This window comes from Staurois parvus, unplaced genomic scaffold (assembly GCF_062004578.1).
Source record: "Staurois parvus isolate SC_StPar_1 unplaced genomic scaffold, SC_StPar_1.0 ptg000618l, whole genome shotgun sequence".
Lineage (NCBI taxonomy): Eukaryota > Metazoa > Chordata > Amphibia > Anura > Ranidae > Staurois > Staurois parvus.
Window position 1 is genome coordinate 668,845 of NW_028318414.1, and position 27,586 is coordinate 696,430.

At 43.6% G+C, this 27,586-nt stretch overlaps 1 protein-coding gene across 1 annotated transcript in view; it reads left to right on the forward strand.

Annotated features, from left to right (window-relative positions):
* The window catches only part of FAM151B (family with sequence similarity 151 member B), an 87,695-nt gene extending 63,457 nt beyond the window's left edge, over nucleotides 1-24,238 (forward strand). The window contains exons 5-6 of the mRNA XM_089693218.1: nucleotides 20,540-20,675; nucleotides 23,046-24,238. Coding sequence (XP_089549344.1) covers nucleotides 20,540-20,675; nucleotides 23,046-23,214 — 305 coding nt within the window. The 3' untranslated portion in view covers nucleotides 23,215-24,238. The remainder of the gene's footprint in view (nucleotides 1-20,539; nucleotides 20,676-23,045) is intronic.
* Nucleotides 24,239-27,586: the final 3,348 nt, after the last annotated feature.

A 27,586-nucleotide genomic window follows, 5' to 3' on the forward strand; every position in this document is an offset into this window, starting at 1 on the left:
CTGGCAGCAACCTGCATTGCCAGAGATATAGACTTTTGGATGGAAAGACTGACCAAACACCTTTCACAAGGGGCCAAGTCAGTTGAAGTTCTAGATTTCCTCTCAATGATAGGGAAGGCAGTAGACGACCTGGCGGATGCTGCGGTCAAAGCTATTAAAGCCTCAGTTAAAACAGTTGCACTCGCTAATTCAGCAAAAAGGGCTATCTTTGTTAAAGCATAGTAAGTTGACTTAACTTTGAAAGGTAAACTCTGTGGTCTCCCCTTTGAAGGCTCCCTGCTGTTTGGCCCAGGGTTAGACAATGTGTTGTCCAGGTCCTCTGAGAAGGGGAAGAAATTCCCAGTTAAACCCAAGAGGGAGAAATATAAGCATTTTTTTCGTGGCCCCTGAGGGCAGAACCAGTAGAGGGCCAAAAAGGAACCAAATAAGAAATGGGGCAATGGAAGGGGAAAGCAAAGGAGCAACTTGCTGCTTTCCTCCACAGGAGCAAACACTAAAGAAACCAAGTGACTCCAGGATCATGGTAGGGGGCCACCTGTCACATTTTTCCTCCCAGTGGGAGAAAATCTCAGACAGTGCCTACATCTGCCAACTAATACGAGAGGACTATCGCCTGGAGTTCTCGTCAAGGCTCCCACAAATGATCACCCTATCCTGTCTTCCTCAGGACACCTTGAAGAGGGAAGCACTCATGGAAGGAGTTCAGGAGCTGGCGGAACAATTGGTGGTAGTACCCGTACCCAAAAGTCAACAATACCAGGGATTTTTCTCCCACGTATTTGTTGTTCGCAAACCTTCAGGAAAATACCATCTGACTATAAACCTCAGAAACATGAACAAATTCAAGTACAAAAGATTTTTCATGGAGAGTATATACTCAGTACGCAAAAATCTCTTGGGAAAGGCCTTTATGACTATGCTGGACCTCAAGGATGCCTATTTGCATGCCCCAATTCATTCAGAACATCAGGCATACTTAAAGTTTGCAATAGTAATTGGGGAAGAAACAGTCCATTGGCAATTTAGGGTTCTTCCTTTTCAACTAGCGGCCGGTCCAAGGATTTTTACAAACTCCTAGCCGAAGCAGTGGCACTCCTGCGCCTTCAGTGGATATCCCTGATTCCCTATTTTGACTATCTTCTAATCTTTGGTCCCTCTGCTGTCCAGGTGAATGCAGACACTGGGAGGGTGATCTCCGCCCTGTAGTCTCTGGGATGGAAAGTGAGCATAGTGAATTCCTCTCTGGAGCAGGAGCAGGTCAAAACCTTTTTGGGCTATATGGTGGACATGAGAACTCAAAAACTTTCTACTGAGGGACAAGATACAGAAGATAGTCAGTCATTTTCAAGCTCCCCAAGGGAGGTCTTGAGGGTACTGGGTCTGATGTCGGCAGCCATCCCAGCCATAGTGTTGGACACAATTCCACTCAAGACCTGCAATCCTTCCTTCTGTCCTGGTGGGAAATGAAGAAAAAATCCCTGGACAAAAGATTAGTCACTCCACAGGTAAAATCCTCACTAGAATGGTTAATTCCCAGCAATCTGCAGGAAGGCAGGCCCTGGCCCCAGTGGGACCCCCTAAAAGTGGTCACAAATGCAAGCTCCTGGGGGTGGGGTGCTCACTTGGGAGATGCCAAGGTCAAGGGACAAGGCAATTTCCCAGTCTTCATCCAGCTCCAGGGAACTCAGAGCGGTAGGCGAAGCCCTGAAGGCTTTCGAGAACAGTATCTCAGGCAGGGAGGTTCAAGTCGGCTCCAACAATGCCAACACGGTGACCTACCTGAGATTTCAGGGTGGTACCAGATCCAGACATCTACTAGACCCATCCAAGGAAATCCTGGGTTGGGCCGAAGGGAAGGTTCTTTCCCTAATCAGTGGTTCATATAAAATGGACAAGCAACCAGGAGACAGACTTCCTCAGTTGCCAGCTGATCAGTCAGGGGGATTGAGAACTGAACCAGAAGATCTTTCAGGCCTTGGCCCAACGGTTTGTCAAGCCCAAAATAGACTTTTTTGCTGATGGCAAGAACAAAAAAGTAAGGAGATTCTTCTCAATGTCTCAAGAGTGAGTCAGACAGCCTAGATGCATTGTCACATATCTGACAGTTCAGGCTGGCATATGCCTTTTCCCCCCTGGCATTAATCCCACGAGTCCTCCAGAAGCTCAGGCAGTCATCAGGCCATCTCCTCCTGATTGCACCTTGGTGGCCAAGGAGGACGTGGTTCGCAATCCTACAAACCCTGTCGATGGCACCGCCTTGGAGGCTTCCGATCCTTCCAGATCTTCTTCAGGGTCCGGTGCTTCACCCCAAACCAGAGTTCTTCCAATTGATGGCCTGGCTATTGAGTGCCAGATCCTAAAGAGTAAGGGTTGTCTGGCCAGAGTTGTAGACACCCTCCTCGAAAGCAGAAAGCCTGTAACCAGGAAAATTTACTCAAAAGTGTGGAAAATCTTTTGTTCTTGATGCAAACGGAAACAGGTGTCCTCTACCTCTGTTCTTATAATCTTGAAGTTTCTTCAGGATGGTGTTGAAAGATGGGTGGCAGTTAGCACCCTTCGAGTGCAAATTGCTGCACTTTTCAGTTTTTCTTGACACTAGATTTGCTAAAGAACCTTTAGTTAAACAGTGTTTGGTGGCCAGGGAAAGAATTACCCCAGCCGCAAAAGAGAGGTTTCCGCCGTGGGATCTGACAAGAGTGCTTGAAGCCTTATCGAAGCACCCTTTTGACCCAAGAGAGGAGGCTCCCTTTAAGTTTTTTACATTAAAATTATATATTTTTTGGCTATCACCACAGCTAGAAGAGTTGGAGATCTACAAAATTTGTCGGTCAAAGAACCCTTTTTGTTGATCCTGCCAGATAGGGTCACCCTTAGGCCAGATCCGATGTACCTGCCCAAGGTAGCTTCCTTATCTAATAGGACACAGAAAATAATTTTACCTTCCTTCTGTGATAATCCCATTAACGCAAAAGAAGATAAATTCCACCGTCTTGATGTGCAGAGGTGTCTCATCACTTATCTGCATAGAGCCAAAGATTTTATGAGGTCCGACCATCTGCAAATTTCTTATGCTGGACCAAAGAAGGGACTTCAAGCCTCTAAGGTTTCGGTCTCCAGGTGGATCAGACAAATTATTGCCTTAGCTTATGAGAGTGCATGGTTTCCTGCACCAGCAAAGGTTAAAGCTCATTCAACCAGGGCTATGGCCACATCCTGGGCGGAAAATGCGGGAGCCTCCTGTGAACAGATTTCGCAGTGCAGCCACCTGGTCCAGTTAAGGAATCTTCTTGAAACATTACCGGATTGAAGGTCTGTCGCAGCAAGACTTGGCCTTCGGCCAAAAGGTGCTACAGTCTGTGGTACCACCCTAAGGTAGGCATGTTGTTACTTGATTATCCTCTCAGGTGTGCCATCCTGGAAGGTGAGAGGAGAAAAATAACCGTTAGACTTACCGGTAATGGCACACCTCGACAGGAGCATCTTCTGATGAGAAGGGTTGAAGAAGATCGCCATGCAAGTTCACTGCAGTTAGCGTAAGAAGTAGAAAACCAATCTGAGGTGATTGTTTCCCGTGACACAGTACATGGCAGAGGAATGGCATGCATGGGTGTCGTTCATGAAGGAAGCCTCTCCTAAAGCCCATGCACGAAAAAGTCAGCCTAGAATTTACCAGGGCCCATGCTGAAAAAGAAGGCGGCTACTGGAACTCTGTACTGTGGAGCGATGAGACCAAGATACATGTTTTTGGAACCAATGGCTTCAAAACTGTATGGCATCGCAAAGGTGAGGAGTACAAAGAAAAATGCATAGTGCCTACAGGGAAACATGGTGATGGCTGTGTACTTCTGTGAGGCTTCATGAGTGCTGCTGGTGTCGGGGAGCTGCATTTCATTGATGGTATGAATTCCATCCAGCATTCAGGTTCTAAAAGAGGTCGTTCTTAAAGAATGGAAATAGATTTTGCAGTATGTCGCCAACTTGTTCATTCCATGCCGAGAAGTCCTTACAAATCATGGAGGTCATACAAAATACTAGATGTAGTAGTTTTTGTTGTGGGGTGTATTCATTTTTGTATCAACTAATTTGAGTAAAACTGAAGATTTTTTTTTAATCTAAGTTATTAACCTTTCATGTAATGAGCTAAACAAATGTTCTATAAAACTCAGTTTTGTCAAAATTTTGGAAATTGTTTTAGTGTTCATTGAGATATTGATTATAATCTTACTTTTCAAATGGGGTGTACTCATTTATGCTGAGCACTGTATAACCCCAACATGTAGAAAAAAAAAAAATCAAAAACAGAATCATTGATCACCGCCCTCCTAAAAATGACAAAAACTCAATCAAGTGTAGCTAATCACCTTCTCAGTATCACACAAAACCATTTAACTTTCAACTGTGATCATATGTAGTCATTTTGATTAACTCAGCATGAAAGAGCTTTCCTGGAGCATTTCAGAACCCCTGACCTCTGTCTGGACAGTGCTGATCACATGCTCTCTCCCAAGAAAAAAAATAAAACCTCTAGCAGTACACACTAAACTGAGCATGTGCAGTGTCTTCACACGATATCTCATCAGATCAGAGGTTAGACACTGGAAGAAGGAGAGGATCAGAGAAGTCAGGATCAAACAGTGTTTTACACAATGGAAAGGATTAACCCCTTAGGTTCCAAAGTGAGTATAACAATAACAAGCATGCTTTACTGCATATACAGACTGATTTTACTGTTGTGGGTTTAGTAAGACTTTAAATTGTCTTTTGCAAGAAACCCTTCCCTTTCTACTCAAATATGTGATTTTTTTTTTTTCTTTTTCCTTTTTGTTTTTTATCTTTAAGATGTGTTTAGAATGGTAACTCTTTTATATGGTGTCCCTAATATTGGCACATAACTGGATTTGACCATGAGCATTATAATTATCATTGAGTGAGTTGCCTCCTCCTGAGTTCAGAGAATTTGTTTGTTCCAGAGACAAATAATGTACAGTACGTATTCTGTTGCGAACATACGCATTACTAAGATTCTGTGACCAAGGGATGATATATTTTTTTTTTTTTTTTTTTGCTGTGGACAAAGAACTTCCTCCATGTGAATAGCAGAAGAGGTTGAGATTGGTGTTCATGATGTTGGCACAGACGTAAAGCCAGTTATCTTCTGAAGGACAAATGTGCTTTCATTTGTGTGAGTTGATGATCTTTGGAAATACGTACTTTGCTATATATAAAGCCATTTACATCATTGTGATGTTTAACATTTTTGTTCTTGAACATCACCTTCTCTTAGCTGGAGAAATTAGACACCGGAAAAACATTCTTAGGAGGTAGTTTATTGTTTTTAGAGCTTGGTACTTTGCTATATGTACCACTTTTATGTGTTTTACAGAGTGCCCTTCCATCACATAATTTCCAACGCCAGCCCAAACTTTTTTAGTTTTGGTTGGATTGGGTCAAATGATTGTGACATCATTGGACGTTCACCTCTTGTGTGACAGGTTACTGTGATACCCCACCAACCGATATACAGAAATTATTTTGGAACTTGTTTTTAAGAGCGTGGAAGGTTGGAGCATTGCCATTTTTTTTCTGTCTGTCTTGTTGTTTTGTGCCTTGGCTGAAACAGGAGGTTAGGAAAAATTTATTGGACATAGACGGCCATAGAAACTTGATGGAGATTACCCTTGCCTACCCTGGGTGTGTTCTTCTGGCCTATGCCAGGCACCTTGAATAGGGTCCCTCGACATACACGTGGGGTACCTTTTGCTTTTTCTAGCATGGACTTTATGCGCGCACTTCCTTAACTCTTCCTGTGCCGTACCAGTGCTCAGGCTGAGGACCTCTGCCGTGCTGATCTGCTCCTGTTGCTATGGGAGACAGACCTGCTCACGGAGCAAGTGACAACTCCTGCAAGAGGCTATTCCACCTGTCACATGTACACGCTTCATGACTGACTGTTTCCTAAACTTTTGTTAGCTTTGGTAAGTTGGGTCTTCCTTCCCCAATATGCCTTAACTGACCCATGTTGTAGACTAAATGCAGAATGGGCTTGTTACTTAGTCTCTAACTTAACTATGACTTGTGTCTCTCCCAGCGTGCCTGCACAGGATAAAGTCCATTGTGGCAGAATTCCAGGTCTGGTGTATACAGGCGTTTTGAAGCTCTCGGTGGTTACATGCGCTGTAGATGTTCTACAAGGGTGCTCTGTCATCGACAGAAGGCAGTGTAAATGGACCCCGGTGTCAGCGACATGACAGGTGTTATGTACGAGTATGTGGGCCTTGAGTCAGACCCCTGTCCCATTTTTATATCCTACAAGACTAGTGGGCCGGACCCAAGAAAACCCACCCAAGAAAAACCTGGGACACATTTTAACACAAACCCTCACAACTGAGGCAGCATAAAGCTCAACCTGCTTGCACACATATAGGAGGGCCCTCAAAATACAATAACCTTAGTTTCTTGCTTATGAGGGGCAACAAAAAAAACAGCTAATAAAGTTTAGAAGAGGAAGAACACTTTCTTCACAGTTAAAGTGTTACTAAATCCACAACAGTAAAATCGGTCTGTATATGAAGTAAAGCATGCTTGTTATACTCACTGTGGAAGCTAAGGGGTTAATCCTCTGCATTGTTTAAAAATGCTGTTTGATCCTGACTTCTTTCATCCTTCCCTTCTTTCAGTATCTCCCTCTCCTCTCCTCTCCTGAGAGGACATATCGTGTGGAGATACTCTGCAAATGCTCATATCGGTGTGTATTGCTAGAGCATTTTTGTTTTTTTGGGGTTTTTTTTCCTGGGAGAGTGCATGTGATCAGAACAGGGTCAGGGTGTCAGTAGTGGTCAGCAAACTAACCAAAAGAGTGTCAAACCTTTCCCCACTCTGTCCATTAATTAAAAAAATGAAACGATTCCCACTTTAAATAAGTTTATGTAACAAAACAGGGTAAACAAGGGTGCAAAGAAAGCTACATAGTGCAGTGATACCTAAAATTATTAAAATTGTACACAAAAAACAGATGGTAAATAGTACACTCATAAGTGTGGATACATACAGTCAGCCATAAATATTGGGACATCGACACAATTCTAACATTTTTGGCTCTATACACCACCACAATGGATTTGAAATGAAACGAACAAGATGTGCTTTAACTGCAGACTGTCAGCTTTAATTTGAGGGCATTTACATCCAAATCAGGTGAACGGTGTAGGAATTAGAACAGTTTGCATATGTGCCTCCCACTTGTTAAGGGACCAAAAGTAATGGGACAATTGGCTTCTCAGCTGTTCCATGGCCAGGTGTGTGTTATTCCCTCATTATCCCAATTACAATGAGCAGATAAAAGCTCCAGAGTTCATTTCAAGTGTGCTATTTGCATTTGGAATCTGTTGCTGTCAACTCTCAAGCTGAGATCCAAAGAGCTGTCACTATCAGTGAGGCAAGCCATCATTAGGCTGAAAAAACAAAACAAACCCATCAGAGAGCAAAAACATTAGGCGTGGCCAAAACAACTGTTTGGAACATTCTTAAAAAGATGGAACGCACCGGTGAGCTCAGCAACACTAAAAGACCTGGAAGACCACGGAAAACAACTGTGGTGGATGACCGAAGAATTCTTTCCCTGGTGAAGAAAACACCCTTCACAACAGTTGGCCAGATCAAGAACACTCTCCAGGAGGCAGGTGTATGTGTGTCAAAGTCAACAATCAAGAGAAGACTTCGCCAGAGTGAATACAGAGGGTTCACCACAAGATGTAAACCATTGGTGAGCCTCAAAAACAGGCAGGCCTGATTAGAGTTTGCCAAACGACATCTAAAAAAGCCTTCACAGTTCTGGAACAACATCCTATGGACAGATGAGACCAAGATCAACTTGTACCAGAGTGATGGGAAGAGAAGAGTATGGAGAAGGAAAGGAACTGCTCATGATCCTAAGCATACCACCTCATCAGTGAAGCATGGTGGTGGTAGTGTCATAGCGTGGGCATGTATGGCTGCCAATGGAACTGGTTCTCTTGTATTTATTGATGATGTGACTGCTGACAAAAGCAGCAGGATGAATTCTAAAGTGTTTCGGGCAATATCTGCTCATATTCAGCCAAATGCTTCAGAACTCTTTGGACACCGCTTCACAGTGCAGATGGACAATGACCCAAAGCATACTGCAAGGGGTAAAGAGTACCAGGATGTCATTAGGTTGGTTAGATGTGTTAACATTGGGGGTGGGGTGTAATCAGTGAGGTAGTGCGCAGACGGGTCTGTGGTGAGTCTGGTGCCTAAAGAGGGTTAGGGACTGATGTGACTGTATAATATATATGTAAAGTGCTGCGTAAATTGACGACGCTATATAAGTACCTGAAATAGATACTAAAAAGGGGATATAATGTGTCTACCAAGAGAATGTGAGGATAGCTTGGAGTTGTAGGAGAGCAGAATAGGGTATGGAAATATTAGGTGCTTTAGATTTTTGGGGGTTGACTTGTAGTTCAGAGACAACTGAGGATTGATCTAGTGTGGTCAAGAGATTGGGAGCAGCTATGAGAGGGGTCGTCATAAAGAGAAGTATGTCATCTTCAAAGAGGGTCAATTTATGGTGGTGGGCTCCTAGCTCTAGGTCTCAGATATCAGGGTTGTTTCATAGCAGTTGTTCCGGGGGCTTGATGGCGAGGGCAAAGAGGAGAGGGGGTAGCCTTGGTGCGTCCCGCGTTGGATGGGGAATGGGTCACACTTCTGTCCCGCATATTTCAGATACATTTTTGGCAAGGTGTATAGTGAGGGGATCCAGGTAAGAAAGTGTGGCCCGAAGCCCCAGTGGTGTAGGGCAAATTGTAGGTATGGCCAGGAGACGTATCAAAGGCTTTTTTAATGTCAAGAGACACAAAGCATGTGGGAACACGACAATTCCTGACTGCATGTGAGAGGACTGCCCGACGGACCCCGTCACCAGCTTGACTCAAGGGGATGAAACCCACTTGATCCTTGTGTATGAGAGAACCAATAACCCTATTCAGACGTACAGATAATATCTTAGCTAGTATCTTGATGTCAATATTAAGGAGGGAGATGGATCTATAGTTGGACCAAGAGGTATTGTCTGAGTTATTCTTGGGTAGCATCGTAATGATGACTGAGGGAGTCCTGCCCAAAAGCGTGGTCTTTTAGTAAAGCGTTAAAGGCCCTGACTAAAAGTGAGGCTAGGAGGCCAGCAAAACGCTTGTAATAAGAGGCTGTGAAACCATCAGGTCCCGGGCATTTATTAGTTTTAAGAGATTTAATTGTATTTATTACCTCCTGAGTCAGAGACCGGCTGCTCTAGAGACGTGCGTTGTGACAATGTTAAAGTTGGAAGTCCAAAGGTTTGAAAAAAGAGCTTCTACTTTGGATTCCTCGAATTAGGTTTTTGCTGAATATAGGTCTGCAAGTATTTGTGAAACACTCGTAGGATGTTCAGAGGGTTACTTGTATATGAATCTTTAGCTATTTTCAACCGAATAGGTTTGCGCGGTCGATCTAGATTAGAGGGTCAGGGCTAGGAAAGTATGAGGTTTATTGGCTTTCATGTAGTATCTGTGTCTAGATCTATGGAGTACTTTCTTTGCAGATTCAGTTAAAAAGAGATCAAGCTCTAGATGGACTTTCTCATAAGCCTGTTTGTGTTTGGGGGAGGGGTCAGTTTGAAAGGCTATGTGAGAGTTATTGAATGCGGCATCTAGGCGTCTATGAAGTAACTGTCTCTCTTTTTTTTAAGTGGGATGCCTGACTGATGAGCTCTCCTCGTAACACCAGTTTGTAGGCTTCCCTCAGTGTAGTGGATGAGATATCTGATGTGTTATTATGGGTTAGGTAATCTTTAATAGCTATTTCTATTGTGACACGGTGTTCCGTGTGAGCCAGAAGGGTATCGTTTAGGCACCAGGTAGAGTCCCTAGACCTGGGGATTAAGGAGTCTAAAGTTGTAATAACAGCGTTATGATCTGTCCAGGTGTAGGGCTTGATCACAGATGACAGTATGGTTGTGTATTGTCATCTCGCTGGGTTAGCCTCGTGCCAGGAGTTGAGGAGAGAGTGTTGTTGAAGAGTTTTGAAGTTATGTTTAGTGGGACTGGATGTGACGAGAGCAGGGGATTTAGATCACTTGATTAAAATCACCGCAAACTAGTAAAGTGCCCTGTTTGTGGGTTTCGAGTACGTTCAGAAGATGAGAGAGAAAGGAGGTCGGGTTACGGTTTGGAGCGTAGTAGGATACCACTGTGACTTCTGTATTAAGGAGGTGGCCTGTGAGTGTAATATATCGCCCTTCAGGGTCTCTGATTTCCGCTCGGAGGGCAAATGGAATAGAGCGATAAAAGGCTATGGCAATGTGATTTAGTGAAGTGTCTCTCTTGTAAGCAAACTACGTGGGCCTTGGTTGAGGAGAATGATTTGAAAGCTTTAGCTTGTTTTTGGGGGGAATTTAGACCTTGGACTATTGGACTGGGTTAATTCAGGCTGTGGCCAGCCCTCTGGGCGAGGAAATAGAAAATAGAAAGGAGGGGTGAAAAGGGTAGAGTGGGTCCAGGGAAAGAATGGGGCTATAAAGATGAATGTCATGAATGGGCAGCACAGTGGCTAAATGGTTAGCACTTCCGCCTGGCAGTACTAGGGTCCTTGGTTCGAATCCCAGCCATGGCACCACCTGCCTGGAGTTTGCATGTTCTCCCTGTGCCTGCGTGGGTTTCCTCTGGGTACTCCGGTTTCCTCCCACACTCCAAAGACATGCTGGTAGGTTAATTGGATCCTGTCTAAATTGTCCCTAGTATGTGTATGTATGAATGTGAGTTAGGGACCTTAGATTGTACACCCATTGAGGATTAGGGACTGATGTGAATGTACAATATATATATCTGTAAAGCGCTGCGTAAATTGACGGCTCTATATAAGTACCTGAAATAAATAAAATAAAAATAAATGTCTTGGTGTAGTCTAGCTAAGAAGAACTTTAAGGATACAAATACAGAACTGCCTAACCAGGAAGGGTTTGGAGCCACAAGCTGGGAAGCTAAACGTTGTCCTGAGGGAGCCCGCATGGTTATACCCAAGGACGAGGTTGGAGGCAGTAGTGATACCCACCCCGTGCCACAGCAGCCCTGAAATGTCTTGATATAATGTAGAGTTAACAACATTTGCAGCTGGGTCTTGTGTGATTCCCAGGAATCGGGACTGTTGGTGTGTTCTAGTAGTTTTGAGAAGTCAAGTAGGCCAAGGGGGGAATGTACACTGAGATATAGCTTGACGAAGTTAGTTTGGGCCCCCTAGAGAATCAACCAAAGGGGTGGGGCGAGTTAACTACAGAAAATAAATTTTGGTGGGGGGGGTCCAGAGTTTTTAGTTAAATACAGTGGAGCGGGTAGGGCTATGTAAGAATCAAGCCCAGATCTCAAGGCATAGGGAGACCTGAGATGTATATGTTGCGGCTCCCATCAAGGAGTCTAAGGACTGTTTATTAAAAAAAAAATATTTCCATGTAGTATCCTAAGGTGATGGGTATGGGGGAGATGTCAGTATTGAAGATTATGTTCCATCTTCCCCATAGACATGACCAAGTAGTATGCTAGTAGCCATGCACAATCAAAGGATATCTTGGTGTGGTAAACTTTATCAGCGAAACTGCTGTCATTCTGGTGAAGTCAGTGACTCAGAGTTGATAACCGTAATTGTGTGCCCAGCGTGGGCTGAAGAGAGAGTCAAAATGGTTCCAACTGAGGGTTGGAGATGAAGGAGAGCAGAGGTTCCACAGGATGCTGTCAATCCATGGAGTCAGGTGGACCTTGGGCTGGTGAGGCGAAGCAAGCTCGTTTGTTGGGGCCTGTGGTGGTTTCGATTCTCTGCAGGCGGAGTCGCCAGGTGTAGTTCTTGTAAGAGAGCCTGGAGTTCTTCGGATGACTTACAGATGTGCTTAGTTCTCTGGTATGTAAAGCAAGGGCTGAAAGGGAAGTAGGTAATACAGTGGTGTTGCAGGGTCAGTTGATGAGGCTTGAGGGCCCTATGTTTGGAGATAGTTGCGAGACGTCTGCGAACAGCTGGTATTCATGACCTTGGAAGGAGAGTGGCTTGCGTTGCCGTGCAGCCAACAGGAGTTGCTCCTTAATACGGTAAAAATGGAGCTTAGTTATGATAGCTCTTTGGGGGGGCCTCTGCTTTGCATGGGGCCAGGGCTCTGTGAATCCGATCCATTTCAAGCCTTTCCATGGGAATAGAAGGAGCCAGTTCCTGGAATAAGGCCGTGATTGTGGATTGAAGATCGATAACAGTTTCGGGGATACCACGTATTCTAAGATTAGAGTATCTGGCCCTATTCTCAATGTCCTCTAGTTTGGATTGCAGACTGAGAATCTCTTCTTTGAGGGACTCCAACTCATCTGTGTGGTTAAGTGTGGCTACTAGGTCGTCGGCCCTCAGTTCTAGGTCAGAGGTACGCTGGCCTAGCTTGCGAATCTCCCTAGAGAGGCGCTCTGTGATTTGGTCAGAGGTCTGTTTGAGTGCCTTTTGTAACATTCGCTCAAATTGCTTCAGCACGTCTGAGTGAGGAGAGGTGGTCTGGGATGAAGGCAGGGGTTGACCAGGGTGTCTGGGTCCGAATCTGCTTCCTCCCTGCAGTTGTGGTGTGTCGGTTTGAGAGAGCGGGATGTGCTTGTGTGGCGGCGCCGCCATTTTGGAGGAGGCCCGCGCTAGTACCTCTCGGATGCTTTTCAGCTTAGGCTTATGTCTGGATACACCCGACACCATTCTATGGGTTCCGGGGCACTTAACAGGCTTGTGGGAGGATTGAGCTGTCATTGTGGTGGCCCAGTTGCTGCTTTGTTCAGCTGCATGAGCGGTGGTGGAGCGGTGCTCTAAGCTGGTATCTCCGGCTTAGGTGGCTCCGCGCAACAATTTTTCAAAAGCAAGTTTTTGGAAAAAATACACTTTAACGAATTTGAAAGTGTTACTAAATCCAGGACCCTGCATTCACTATATCTGTTCTCCCACAGTGCACAGAGGCTGCATAACTTCTGACCCTCTGTTTGGATAGTGCTGAGTGTCCTGTGCCGGTCACATGCACCCTCCCAAAGAAAAAAATAAACTCTCTAGCAATACACACCAAACTGAGCATGTGCAGAGTGACTGCAAGAGCTCTGTGCTATCAGAAGATGGATTGGGGACAGCCAAAGAATGGGAGGATCAGAGAAGACAGGATCAAACAGCCTGTTCACACAATGCGGATTAACTCCTTGGGTTCCACAGTGAGTATAACAAGCATGCTTTACTGCACATACAGACTGATTTTACTGTTGTGGGATTAGTAACACTTTAATACAAAAAAACACAATATATAACCCAATTTTTGGTAAGATATAAAAGATGTTACGCCAAGTAAATAGATACCTAACATGCACACACTCATGGGATGGCGCCAAACTACATAACTTACAAATCTCCATAGATGATGCGATAACATTTTTTATAGGTTGCCAGTTTAGAGTTACAGAGGAAGTCTACTGCTAAAATTATTGCTCTCGCTTAATGTTCACAGCCAGGGGCGGACTGACAACTCATGGGGCCCCTGGGCAGAAAGAGATAATGGGGCCCCCTGTGCCTCCGCCTACACTCAAGTCACACCCACACAACACCCTACCTACATATTATAGCTCAGCTGCATACAAAGGGCATTTAAATATTTACTGCAGCAAAGCCTGCATGAATGTTCCCGATTCTTTCCGTAGAAGCCACTGGGCACTTACAGTTTTAAAGATGGCTGCCATGTGGGGGAAGTGAAAGAGAGAGGGGAGTGAGAGGGTGAAAAAGAGGAGGGGTGTGAGAGAGAGAGGAAAGGATGAGATTGGAGGGGTGTGTTTTAAATTGCGCAAAAAAATTGGGCATGGCTTAAAAGGGGTGTGGTTAAATGGTGTCTGAGATGACTTATATAGTGCAGAATGAGTTAATGTTAAATAGGGAATGTACAGTGTGGTGTGTATGACAGTGGGTAGTATGTACAGGGAGAGGAGTGCAGAGTGTATGGCTGTGGGTAGTATGTGTAGGATGGTGTCCATAGTTCTTCATTTTTATTAGTATTTTATTTTTTTTACAATTTTTTATGATTTTTTTTACAAATGTTTTATTTTTATATTTTTTTTTGCAAAATGCTTTTGGGTGGCCAGTGGATGGTGTCAATAGAGTAATGGTGTGGGTGTCAGATTTTTTTTTACAATTTATTTCTGTATTTTGTTCACAATGCTTTTGTGGGGGCATTGGAGAGTGTCAGTAGGGAGTGAACAGGGAGCACTAGTATATGTTGGGCAGTCATTAGATTGGGATGAATAAACAGAGCCTGTTTATGGATGGAGGAAAGGAAGGAAGAAAGAAAAGGGAGGGAGGGAATGGATGGAGGAAGGAAGGGGTAAGAGGAAAGAATGAAGGGAGGGGATGGAGGAAGGAAGGGAAGGAAGAAAAGGGAGGGAATGGATGGAGGAAAGAAATAAAATGGATGGAGGAAGGAATGAAGGAGAAGGAAAGGAAGGGAGAAAGGAATAAAAAGGGAGAGAGGGAATGGATGAAAGAGGAGGGAAGGAAGGAGGGGTGGGAGGAAAGAATGAAGGGAGGGGATGGATGGAGGAATAAAGGGAAAGAAGAAAAGGGAGGGAATGGATGGAGGAAGGAATGAAGGAAAGAAATTAAATGGATGGAGAAAGGAATGAAGGAAAAGGGAGGGAAGTAATGAAGAGGGAGGAAGGAAGGAATAAAAAGGGAGAGAGGGAATGGATGAAGACAGAGGAGGGAAGGAAGGAAGGGTGGGAGGAAAGAATAAAGGGAGGGGATGGAGGAAGGAAGGGAAAGAAGAAAAGGGAGGGAGGGAGGAAATGGATGGAGGAGGGAAGGGAGGGAATGGATGGAGGAGGGAAGGGAGGGGAGGAAAGGAAGGAAGGAAAAAAAGGAGGGTAGGAAGGAGGGGTGGGAGGAAAGAATGAAGGGAGGGGATGGAGGAAGGAAGAAAAGAGAGGGAGGGGATGGATGAAGGAAGGAAAGAAAATGGATGAATGAAGTAATGAAAGTAAAGGAAAGAAGGACAGAAGGGGAGGGAAGGAAGGGAGGAAGAAAGAAAGAAAAGGGAGGGAATAGAGGGAGGGAGGAAGGAATGAAGGGGAGGGAGGAGGGAAGGAAATGAAAGGAGGGGAAGAAGGAAGGAAATGAAATGAAAGGAGGGGAGGGAGGAAAGAATGAAGGAGGGGATGGAGAAAGGAAAGAAGGGAAGGAGGAAGGGAGAAAAGGGAGGGAGGAGGATATGGAGGAAGGAAGAAAATGGATGGAGGAAGGAATGAAGGAAGGGGAGGGAAGGAAGGAGGGGAGGGAGGGAATTAATGGAGGAAGGAAGGAGGGGTGGGAGGAAAGAATGAAGGGAAGTGATGGAGGAAGGAAGGGAAGGAAGAAAATAGAGGGATGGAATGGATGGAGGAAGGAAGGAATGAAAATGGATAGACAAAGTAATGAAGGTAAAGGAGGGAAGGAAGGAAAGAAGAAAAGGGAAGGAATAGATGGAGGAAGGAATGAAGGAAAGGGAGGGAAGGAAGGAGGGGAGGGAGGAAAGAATGAAGGGAGGGGATGGAGGAAGGAATGAAGGGAGAAAGGAAGTGAGGATTGAAGGAAGGGGAGGGAGGGGGAAGGAAGGAAGGAAGGAATGAATGATTGAAGGATGAGGAGGAAGGGAATTAAAAAAATGAAGGGAGGGGTTAGAGAAAGGAATAAAGGTAAGGAAGAAAAGGGAGGGAGGGAATGCAGGAAGGAAGAAAATGGATGGAGGAAGGAATGAAGGAAGGGGAGGGAGGGAGGAAGAAAAAGGATGGAGGAAATGGATGAAGGAAGGAAGGAAAAGGAAAGGAGGGAAAGAATGAAGGAAGGGGATGGAGGAAGGAAGAAGAGGGAGGGAGGGAATGAATGGGGGAAGGAAGGAATGACGGAGGGTGAGGGAAAGGGGAAAGGGAGGGAAGGAGGAAGGAAAGCATGAAGGGAGGGGATGGAGGAAGGAAGAAGAGGGAGGGAATGGATGGAGGAAGGAAGGAATGACGGAGGGTGAGGGAAGGAGGAAGGAAGGAGAGAAGGAAGAAATGGGAGGGAAGGAATGGATGGAGGAAGGAATGAAGGATGGGAAGAAGGAATGAAGGAAATGAAAGGAGGGATGGGAGGAAAGAGTGAAAGGAAGGGAGGGAGGAAAGAATGAAGGGAGGGGATGGAGGAAGGAAGAAAAGGGAGAGAGGGAATGGAGGAAGGAATGGATGGGAGAGAGAGGGGGAGAGGGAAAGAGAGAGAAGAGGGGAGAGAGAGAGCACTGACCTGATACATGCAGAAGCATCACAGAGCTGCCGGCTGATCTGGACAGGGGAGGCAGAGCAGATCCTCTCTCCTCTGCTCTGCCATGGAGGATAGGGGGAGGGGCTGGACACTGTCAGAGAAGGTGAAGAATCATAGACCTGCGAGGGGGGGAGGTAGATGAGGAGCACAGAGGGGGGGCCCATGAGGGAAATCAGATCCAGAGTCAGGGATGATCGGTGCCTTGTTGAAATCTATGCAGGGAGATCGGTGCTGTCACTCTCCCTCCCCTGCACCAATCACCTCCGACTTTGTTCCTGATACATATCATCCATGGGGGCGGCTGGGATGTGTGCGGTGAATACCCCGCGCCCATGGATGATATGCCTCTCACCTTCCCACTGCCCACCGGCTCCTTCTCCAGCATAGTGTCCGGACCCGTCACCCGACTCAATCTGCTACCACGTGAAGTGACAGGTGAGCTACTTCTAGATCGGGATCTGAGTCTGCCTCCTCCTTCGCTCCCCACACTGTCACTAGACAGTGATCCTCTCATGGGCCCCCTACTGACCCTGGGCCCTCGGGCAATGCTCGAATGGTTAGTATGCCCCTGTTCACAGCAATACCTCACATGTGGGCGGCACTTTGAAGCATTTTTTTAATTTTTTTTAATTTTTACACTGTCCTTTTAATTTTTATTTAATCACTTTTATTCCTATTACAAGAAATATAAACATCCCTTGTAATAGGAATAAGGCATAACATCTCTGTTGGATACATCTGGGATCGCTGCCGGATTGGATCCCAGGCTCCCCGATCGCACGGGAGAAATCGGATAGGCAACCCCCCCCCCCCCCGCTGCCTTTAAAAGCTATCAAGCATCTAATCAGCTACTTGGAAGGTTTTCATATTACAGGGAATTGCTAAAAAGAAAATGATGTCTGGATGATGCCTGTAGCTGCAGGCATCTTCCAGATAATTCTACTTTAAGTCTAGGATATCATAAGATGTCGTACAGGCAGGAAGTAAGTCTGATTTTTTTTTTTTTTTCCTGGGTGGAGAACCACTCTCCAGCAATCTCTACTGTTTGCAGTCTGAGAGTGGACAGGTGGATTCCCTAAGCCAGGGGTCTCCAAACTATCACCCTCCAGCTCTTGAAGTACTACAAGTCCCATCATGCCTCTGGGAGTCTTGCCTGTGGCTGTCAGTCTTGCAAGGCCTCATGGGACTTGCAGTTTCTCAAGAACTGGAGAGCCATAGTTTGGAGATCCCTAAGCCACCACGGGCTGGACCAGGGAGAATGGTCCCTCCATTTTGACATCTTCAGTGTCCTGTGTTAGAAATGGAAGACTGCCGATGTGGACATCCTGACTTCCAGGTTCAGGACCAAAGATCCTCTAGCACTGGCATGAGAAGCCCTGGTAATTTCCAGTACCGGCTAATATATGGCTTTCCTCTTCGATTGCTCTGAAAAATATTGGAAGAGAGAAAAAAAATGGTGATTCTCATTTCACCAAACTGGCACAGAAGAACCTATTACACAGATATACTTGAACTACTGGGAGGCAAATGCTGGTCTCTTGCAAACAGGCTAGACCTGTCTTTAGGCCCCTGTTCTGTTTTGCATCACAGTCACTGGCTTTAATAATGTAGCCGTGGAAACCCAGGTCTTGAAGGATGGGTATCTCTGACTCTCCCAACCTACTCTGGAAATCATATTTAGTCTGGTGTGAACACAGGTTTTTAACCTCACATTCTAGCATTCCTACACTTGGGACCATTCTATTCCAAAAATCTCTGGCTACATTTTCTCTTAATAGAACCTTTGTTCAAGATGTCTTAGGAATCAAGCCCCCATTACAGCACCCTATTCTTCTTTGGTATCTCAGTTTGTTTCTTTTAGGGAACTCTCCTTGAGTGATCTCTCCTGAAAAGTGGCCTTCTTGGTGGCTATCATATCGATGAGACGTGTTTTTGAGTTAGTGGCTCTCTCATACAAAGAGCCTTTCTTGATTCTTCCCAAGTGTTCTTGCATCAAACACCCTCCTTTATACCCAAGGTGGTCTCAGTCCTCCACCTTAATGAGGACATTGTCCATCCTTCTTTGTGTTCTTCTCCAAAGTATCCCATTTCACTCCAGACAATTGCAACACAACCTTCTAGCAGCATGGAACAAACAGACTGTGTGATTGGATGATCCAGTGCGTCTGACCCCTGGGGCCAGAGATGAAGTTTGGGAAAAACCCTTTTCTCCTCAATCTTGGAAAGTTCCCCTCTCAGTGTTTGGGATGTGGTTGTTGAAGGAAACACACCTTCCCATCAACATGAATTATCAAGGAGGCACCAGGAGCTGCGCCTCACAAAGTGAAGCTGACTTGATCTTTCCACTGTTTTCATATCAGGTGTAAAAAATTGGATCTGGGACCTCCATGTGGAGGTCTTTCAAACCCTTTGTCACAGGAGGGAGATTCCAGATGTGGATCTCCTAGCATCCGATTTCAAACAGCAAACCGGACAAGTTTGTTGCCAGGTCCATGATCCTTTAGCATTCATAGTAGATGCTGTGGTGACTTCCATGTAACCAATTTAGCCTTATTTTATGCTTTTCCTGCCCCTCCAGGTTCTCCTTAGCCTACTTTGCAGGATCTTGATGGACGTTATACCAGTGATTCTCATTGCACCAAATTGGCCTGGGAGAATCTGGTACTCAGGCATACTCAGACTACCTCAGTCCTTTTTTTCTTTTTTTTTTGGGGTTCTACAAAAATCACCCTTTAAACCCATTAGGGATATTTACTTGTCAGATCTTTCACTCAAGGTGACCTTTCTGTTTGCTACCTCATCTTCAAGGAAAGCCTCTGACTTAGCAGCCTTATCCTGTAATTAGCTTTTAGTTGTTGCTTGGGGACAAAGTTGTTTTGAGACCTAAGGCTTCCTTTCTCCTCGGTGGTATCTGACTTCCACCGTAACCAGGATAGTGTCCTTCATTTCATATGTCCTGCTCTGAAGCATCCTAACGACATTTTTCCTACACAGTATGAATGTTGTTTGTGCTGTGAGCATTTGCCTGTAGGCTACTGCTTCCTTTTGGAAATTAGATTCCATTTTTGTGCCACCTGAGGGCTCACACAAGTGTCTTCTTGCATCTCGTACCTCCATTACAAGGTGGATTACACAAATTGTCCTCAAAGCCTATCGTCTGAAAGATCGGGCACCTCCCTTTTATGTCAGGACACATTTCTACCAGATCAGTTAGTGATGCATAGGGTTTTCAGCACCAGGCATGTTTTTCCCAGATTTTGCAAGGCTGCTACCTTGTGGAGGCAGGGGGGTGGGTTGCTGGGGAAGGCCACTGCCTGGGTTTTCTGCTTACATCATAAACACATTACCATTTTTCCATTAAATTAGAAATGTGTGTGTATCTTGCAAAAACCTTTGGAAATATACCGCTTAAAAGAGCGGTGCTCAGCCATTCATAGAAAGTGAAGTATTCTATCACTGAATACAAAGCTTCCGCTGGCTGGCTGAGTCAGAGAGGTAGACTGATGATGTCATAACCTCTTACTCTTCCAATCAGAGGAAACTTTGTATTTATTGATAGAATACGTCGCTTTCTATGAATGGCTGAGTGCCACTTAGACACTATTGTGTTCCAGGTATGGGACAGGAAAGTCTCGCCTTGCACCCGGAACACAGTACTGTATATAGCCTCAGCTACATAAAGTTTATACAGCACATCCAGTGGCCTCACATTAGTGAGGGACATAGTTTGTTTGGAGCAGCTTGGTCCAAACAAACTATGTAAAGTGTAACAAAAGCTGGAGATCAGCTTTAATATCAGTTTGTGTTTATATACACTTTTAAATGGTGAATGATGCGATGCCCACATAATTCACCTGGATGTTAGAATTCTAGCTGAGAACGTGCTTGTTGCATTAGTGTTTGTAGAGATATCCAGTATACATTTCTAGCTCTTCCTCCACATTGTAGCTAATAATTTCATAGCTGTGCCACAGACTTTGAGATGGAATGCTCAGACAGATTGACTGGATGTGGATTCACCTGATCATTAAGGGAAAGATGAGTGCTTGTGAGTGTACTTTTTATAAGATTCATGAACTCACATTGTACATAAATCATGGTCCTGGCCAGCCTTTGTGGCAGAAAATAGAGTTTGTGATGACAGTTTTAAAATGCTCAATAAAATGTGTTGGTTTTGCAGGATACAGCTGGGAGATGGCTAGAGAAATGGCAGAGATATGTAATACTTTGAGCCAACAAGTGACTTTCCCAGTGAGGGCGGCACTAGTGAGACAGTCCTGGCCTGTGCTGCAGTGGCTGTTGCAGACCTCAGACAGGTAATCCTATACAGATTATTTCTTTTATATAGGTTGTGAATTGCGTATTATGAACTCATAATAACTGAAATAACTGATTTAAGCATATGGATGACTATATATAAGGCCCCTTTCACACAGGGCAGAATCTGCTTTGTTCATCAGGGTATCTGTCCGCTGATCCTCTGCTGAGCAGGCAGATGACAGGTCCGTCTCCAGTCAGTTTATGTAGAGCAGACAGACAGAGCTGATCTGCCTATGTGGAGGAGAAAAGATCCCTTTCTAATTGTTTTTAGCGGATTGGAGGTAGGCGGGTATAAACGGGCACAAGCTCATTTACACCCAGCAGTCCATGGAGATGAATGAACTATCTGATCAGGTCAGCCTGCAACAACTGATAGGCTGACCTGATCAAAACATTCATGTGAAGAGGGCCTAAGGATTGCCTCTACCACTATCCAGTTGATTCCTGGTATTTCTTCCGTGAGTATACTGTGTGCTCAGATGCTGGTGTATTTTTGATGCAAGTGAGTGATACAAAGGGGTGAGCTCTTCACTATGAATTTTTCCTCTTTGTCCAAACATAGACTAGGGGCAAGGTCAAAGCCTATTTGCATTAATTAATTGCAGTAGTGAACCATCAGGTCTCCAGACTACTCTGCTATCTGGCAGTGTTGTGTAAATCTCAGGAATGGATAGACAAATATGCAAATCCTTTGGCAAGTAAAACAGCTCCTTATATGTATTTATCAGTGTATTTAGCTGTTTCCCATACAGTTCAAAGGTGAAATTCCAGGAAGCTTGAAAATAATCCCAGTTAATTGCTCGTTTAGTCTTGGGGAGAGTAAAAGTGCTTTTACTTCCCAGATCCTTCACTCGCCTGGCAGGTGGTTCTACCCCACGCTCCGAAGGTAGACTGTCCCTCGGTGTCATCACATCCAATGCAGGGCTATAGACTCTTCAATGGTCTTGATGACAAAAAGACCTTGGACTGCTGGAGCATGGGGAAAAAGACGCTGTGGGAACCAGTCAAGTAGTGCAGAGGAGTGGAGGATCAGGTAAGTAAAATTAAAAATGGCAAGTCCCCTAAATCTAAACAAGCAATTAACCCCTGCAGTGTTGAGGCATCCCCACAGCTAGGGATGATTTTCAAGTTTAAAATGCAGACAGTAAGCAGGGATATATGAAAGTAGACACTGTGAAGTTGATTTACTAAAGGCAAATAGGCTGTTTATTTTGCAAGGGAATTTTTATTGCTTATTGAAAGTGGTGAAAATTAATTTTGTAAGGAATACCCAATCATGTGGAAAGAAAAAAAACAAAACTATATTTTTGCTTGCACATGATTGGACGATGGAAGTCCGTAGAGGAGGAATTCCTTTCAAGTTGAAAATTCCTTTGCAAAGTGAGCAGTTTATTTGCCTTTAGTAAATTAAGCCCTATATGTGCTGGTCAATGTCCTACCCATAATTCAGCCTCAATTACATATTAGTTTGTAACTTAAAAATCCAGAAAGCTTTTCATGAAGAAGGAGATGATATGAAAAGAAAATTTACTCATATACCCAGTATATAATATAAATGTTAGTTTAACAGGTGGTGACGATACCTTAGTGTTCAGCTATCCTAATTCTTATGGGTCTGCTAGAACAACCAGCATACTAAACATAACTCTTGGTGCATGTAATCACATATACCACGTTTCTGGTGTTATGCCTTTGACAACAGAAGACACGGCCAGCTATAAGGCTCCATTCACATTAGCGCATCTCCAAAGTCGTGCGATTTCCAGTGCGACTTTGATCCGACTTGTCGTGCGACTTTGATCTGACTCATTGGACTAAAGTTGCATCAAAAGTTGTACCAAGTAGTGCAGGAACTACTTTCAAGTCGCTGCAACTTGGAGTCGCACAGATTTGAATGCTACTCATTGGGAAACCTGGGGCGCGACTTGTCATGCGATTTTTGGACCCCAAAGCTGAATGACAAGTCGCACAAGTGTGAATGGACTCTTAATGTTTAGGTGTGGTCATGTCTTTATTGCTTCTGAGTTTTGTTAGACTTTTACTGATAAACATTATTGAACATGAAACGTTAATGTGAAAAAGAGAGCTAAGACCTGAAATGTTAAAAGATTAAATCTCTTTATCCTCTTCCTCAAATGTATGATAGTTTGGCTGCTTTGTGTCACTGAGCCAATTCATTCTTTACTTGGGTCGGAAACCCTAACTGTTTAGCAAAATCACTAATCTGTGCAATATTGGTGCTTACTGCATTCTAGATTGAGACCTATTGAACAGTAGGTATTTTTAGAAGCAAGTTATAACACTGTTCACTTGTCAATTCAGCTTCAGGACAGAGACTGATAATCAATAACAATGGCTTGTTGCAGGTACAGCTTGACTGTCTGGGCTGGCAAAGACGACATCTACTCAGTGGAGGATCTGTTATACATCCGAGAACACTCTAGGGAGCACCAGATATTTTATGATTTATTTGAGCCTCACAAGAGTCAATTCAGAGATACCGTGGATCAGAAATTTGAAAAGCAACTCTCTTAAAATGTGATAAAATCAAACTGGTATCTCTGCATCTAGTGGCTGCTTCATATTGGTGCAGGGACCTTGTGGTTTTGATGGCAATGCTAGTACATTTATTGCCTTTAAACTTTTAGCACTGGCACGGTTCTTGAAGAGCTCAACATAGTGTTAGGGTTTGGCTAAGGTAAAAGTTAGGGTTTTAGATAACATATTGGCTAAAATTATGACTGAAGGTATATGCCAGGGCAAAATAAAGCAGAAAAACCCAAAAAACTATTCAGTACTTCAATACATGCATTAGCCTCATTTAAAAAATTTCTGCAAGTTCAAAAAAAATTGTCAATCCACCTGAAATCCATTTTGGGGGGAGTGAAGTGTAACGGGTAGTTTTACGAGTCAGAGTACCAAGATCAGGGACCAGAGTGTAAAGGAACAATTTTATCTTTTTAACACTTGGTTTTTGGCACTGTAACACCTGCACACAAAGCTATCTGACACCAGGGTCTCTGTTATGGTATTTATTTTATATCTGTTGCTTACTCTACAGTTTTTAGGAACATCATCATTCACACCTAGTCCACAGCCCTAAAGGTAGAATACTGGAATCTCAATGGTGATGTGGTAGGAAGGCCAGGAATGAGATGCAGGATCAGAAATTGGCTCAGGTCAAAGGCAGAGCATGCTGTTTAAGCAAAGCAGCATGTAGAGGGGTCTGTCTTCAAGGTCTGTCTTCCCTGTAGGGAAGGATAGAGTCAGTAGAGTCACAAGACAATCCAGGTAGTACAGATCAGCAGGAAATGTATCACTTGACAAAGATAGCTAAGAAAAGACACAATTACAAAATGCACGAAACTACAATTCCTAGTTGTACCCGTTATTTGCAAAGTGAGCTTGACGCTGTGCTGTGAGCCTTGATCCAATCTTTCCGTTTGATTAAATACTATAAAACTGGGGTTGTTATAAAAAAAAGATATATTTTTAGGTCTGGGGAAAATCTATGATGTATTGATTTATTACTTGTCTATTAAATATGTTCTTATCCAAACAGATCTTGTATTGTCTTTTCATAAAGAGTAGCTAAACAATGTGCAGCCATAATGCTGAATATATTTATTGGTAAGGAGTCCCTAATGTGTATTACTTTTTTTTTTAATTAAATCAGAAAAACAGTGCCCAAATCAAGTTAGTACTCTATTCATCTATTTATTGACCTGAAGGCAGGCTGGCTGTTCTTAACCTTCCATATGCCGGAGGGTTTTCCTCTCATGAAAATGAGTTGATCTTTTATTCCAACTTTGCAAGTAAAAGGGGGACACTAAGCTGATTGTGCAGCAGTGAAAATAGGGTGTGGATTAGGTGTATATGGGTGGAACCTTCCCTCCCATGCACACTATATATTTTGAAAACTGGATCGGTTTGTTATAGAATGTGACTGCTGCTGTGTTGTAGCATGCATTTACTAGTGACGGACTACAGCTGTGTCATAAAAGACCAAGTGACTTCTGCTATGTAATGGAAGACAGTGGCTGTCATCAAATATGCAGTAGCCATTACTTTGCAAATGGAGACCCTTGGACGATTGCTGCTTTAATCTCTATGAAATATTACTAGGCATGTGTTGCCAGCAGAGATCAAGAAGTGCTTTATGAGACATAAACCAGGCCACAGTTTAGGGAAGGCCACAGATGTCAGAGAGAGCATCAAAATTTGTAATGCATACTGTAGTGGCTCAGTATGAAGTTTACTGCACTGTTTGAAAGTGCCAGTTTGAAATGCCAGTAGTTTAAATAAACGTTTGACGCATGTCACTGTGTTATCTATGCAGCATTATGGCAGTATCCAGCAAGAGAAAGTGTTATAGATGACATTGAAGTTCCACTTCAAGGTAATTTCATTGATGGAATTGACAGGAATCTTAATTAACAATACACAGCATTTATAAAGTATTTAATAAGTATTTAAGCCTAATAACTATTTAACTGTTTAAATTCATTTTACACTCAGTACCCCATGATGATAAAGTAAAAATAGAAGTTTGGAAATGTTTGCAAATGTATGAAAAAGGAAAAACTGAAATATCACATTGGCATAAGTATTCAGACCCTTTGCAACAACACTTGAAATTTAGCTCAGGTGCCTCACATTTCTCTTGATCGTTGCTGAGATGTTTCTACACCTTTTATTGGAGACTGCCTGTGGGAAATTAAATTGATTGGACATGATTTGGAAAAGCACACACCTCTCTATAAAAGGCCTCACAGCTGACAATGCATACTGTATCAGAGCAAAAGGCATGAGGTCAAAATAACTGCCTGTAGAGCTCAGAGACAGAATTATTGCAAGGTACAGATCTAGGGAAGGCTACAAAAAAATCCTGCTGCACTGAAGGTTCCCAAGGCCTCCATAACTCTCAAGTGGAAGAAGTTTGGCACAACCAGGACTCTTGCAAGAGCTGGTCGCCCTGCCAAACTGAGCAATTGGGGGAGAAGGGCCTTAGTAAGAGTTGACCAAGAACCCAATGGTCACTCTGAATACTTTATGAATGCACTGTATATGACACCATGTTGTCAGATAACATAAAATCCTCTTTTGTACACATATACACAAAAAGGTGAATTTCATGAATACAGTCCTTCTGTTATAAAAGAATGACACATATTTTTCTATTCAAAGATCTATGTGGCCACACATCCTGTTTACTTCACATAATGAGAAAAAGTTCAGTTAATTTTCTAGTGCTTCTGTCTCCGATGAATCACATACCTAACGAAAACTGAAAGCCCGCATTTCAAATCTATTGAGTTATTAAATCAAGCTACATTAACTTCAATTTGTTATATTCAAATGAAAGTCATGGAAATAAGATATTTAAAAAAAGGAAAGGGTTACTTGGTGTTACTTTGTTCTAGGTCTCGATAATGCTAATTCACAGCTCAGATTGGTAAAAGCTTGCACTTCAGTTTTTTTTTTTCCCCAAGTTCAAGCCTGCAAAATTTATAGTATAAGGCCCCTTTCACACAAGCGCTCCGTATGTCCATTTTCATGTTCGTTTACTGATGAAAAACGGACCCCCATGTATTTTTATGGACTTGCGGGTGTAAACGGATGAACATCTTTTTACATCCGTTAATGTTCACATCCGTTAACATCCGTTTTTCGATGTCTGCGGACCATGGCTTTTGCTGTAGGATGCAACTAAGAGAATGTCAGGAAAGACCTACTAGAACAGCTGAACTTTATTTGGGGTTAATCAGAGGCACTTTAAATGTTGGCAGGTGTGTAATGACTCCTATTTAACATGATTTTGAATGTGATTGCTTAATTCTGAACACAGCTATATCCCCAGTTATAAGAGGGTGTGCACACGTATGCAACCACATTATTTTAGTTTGTTTACTTCCCCCCCTAAAAGGTTTAATTTGTTTTTGAATTGAGTTGTACAGTTTACAGGTCACATTATAAGGGGAAAAAGTTCTGAAATTATTTATCTTCGTCTCATTTTTTACGTCACAGAATCCTGACTTTTAACAGGGGTGTGTAGACTTTTTATATCCACTGTGTATGTATGTATGTATGTATGTTGTGTGTGTATGTATATGTATATATGTTTTTTTTTGTATGTATGTGTGTGTATGTATGTATGTGTATGTATATACATACATACACAGTGGGGCAAAAAAGTATTTAGTCAGCCACCAATTGTGCAAGTTCTCCCACTTAAAAAGATGAGAGAGGCCTGTAATTGGCATCATACATAGGTAGACCGCAACTATGAGAGACAAAATGAGAAAAAAAAATCCAGACAATCACATTGGTGGAAAATAAGTATTTGGTCAATATCAAAAGTTCATCTTAATACTTTGTTATATATTTTTTGTTGGCAATGACAGAGGTCAAACGTTTCCTGTAAGTCTTCACAAGGTTGGCACACACTGTTGCTGGTATGTTGGCCCATTCCTCCATGCAGATCTCCTCTAGAGCAGTGATGTTTTGGGGCTGTCGCTGGGCAACACGGACTTTCAACTCCCTCCAAAGGTTTTCTATGGGGTTGAGATCTGGAGACTGGCTAGGCCACTCCAGGACCTTGAAATGCTTCTTACGAAGCCATTCCTTCATTGCCCGGGCGGTATGTTTGGGATCATTGTCATGTTGGAAGACCCAGCCACGTTTCATCTTCAATGCCCTTGCTGATGGAAGGAGGTTTGCACTCAAAATCTCACGATACATGGCCCCATTCATTCTGTCCTGTACATGGATCAGTCATCCTGGTCCCTTTGCGGAGAAACAGCCCCAAAGCATGATGTTGCCACCCCCATCCTTCACAGTAGGTATGGTATTCTTTGGATGCAACTCAGCATTCTCTCTCCTCCAAACACGACGAGTTGTGTTTCTA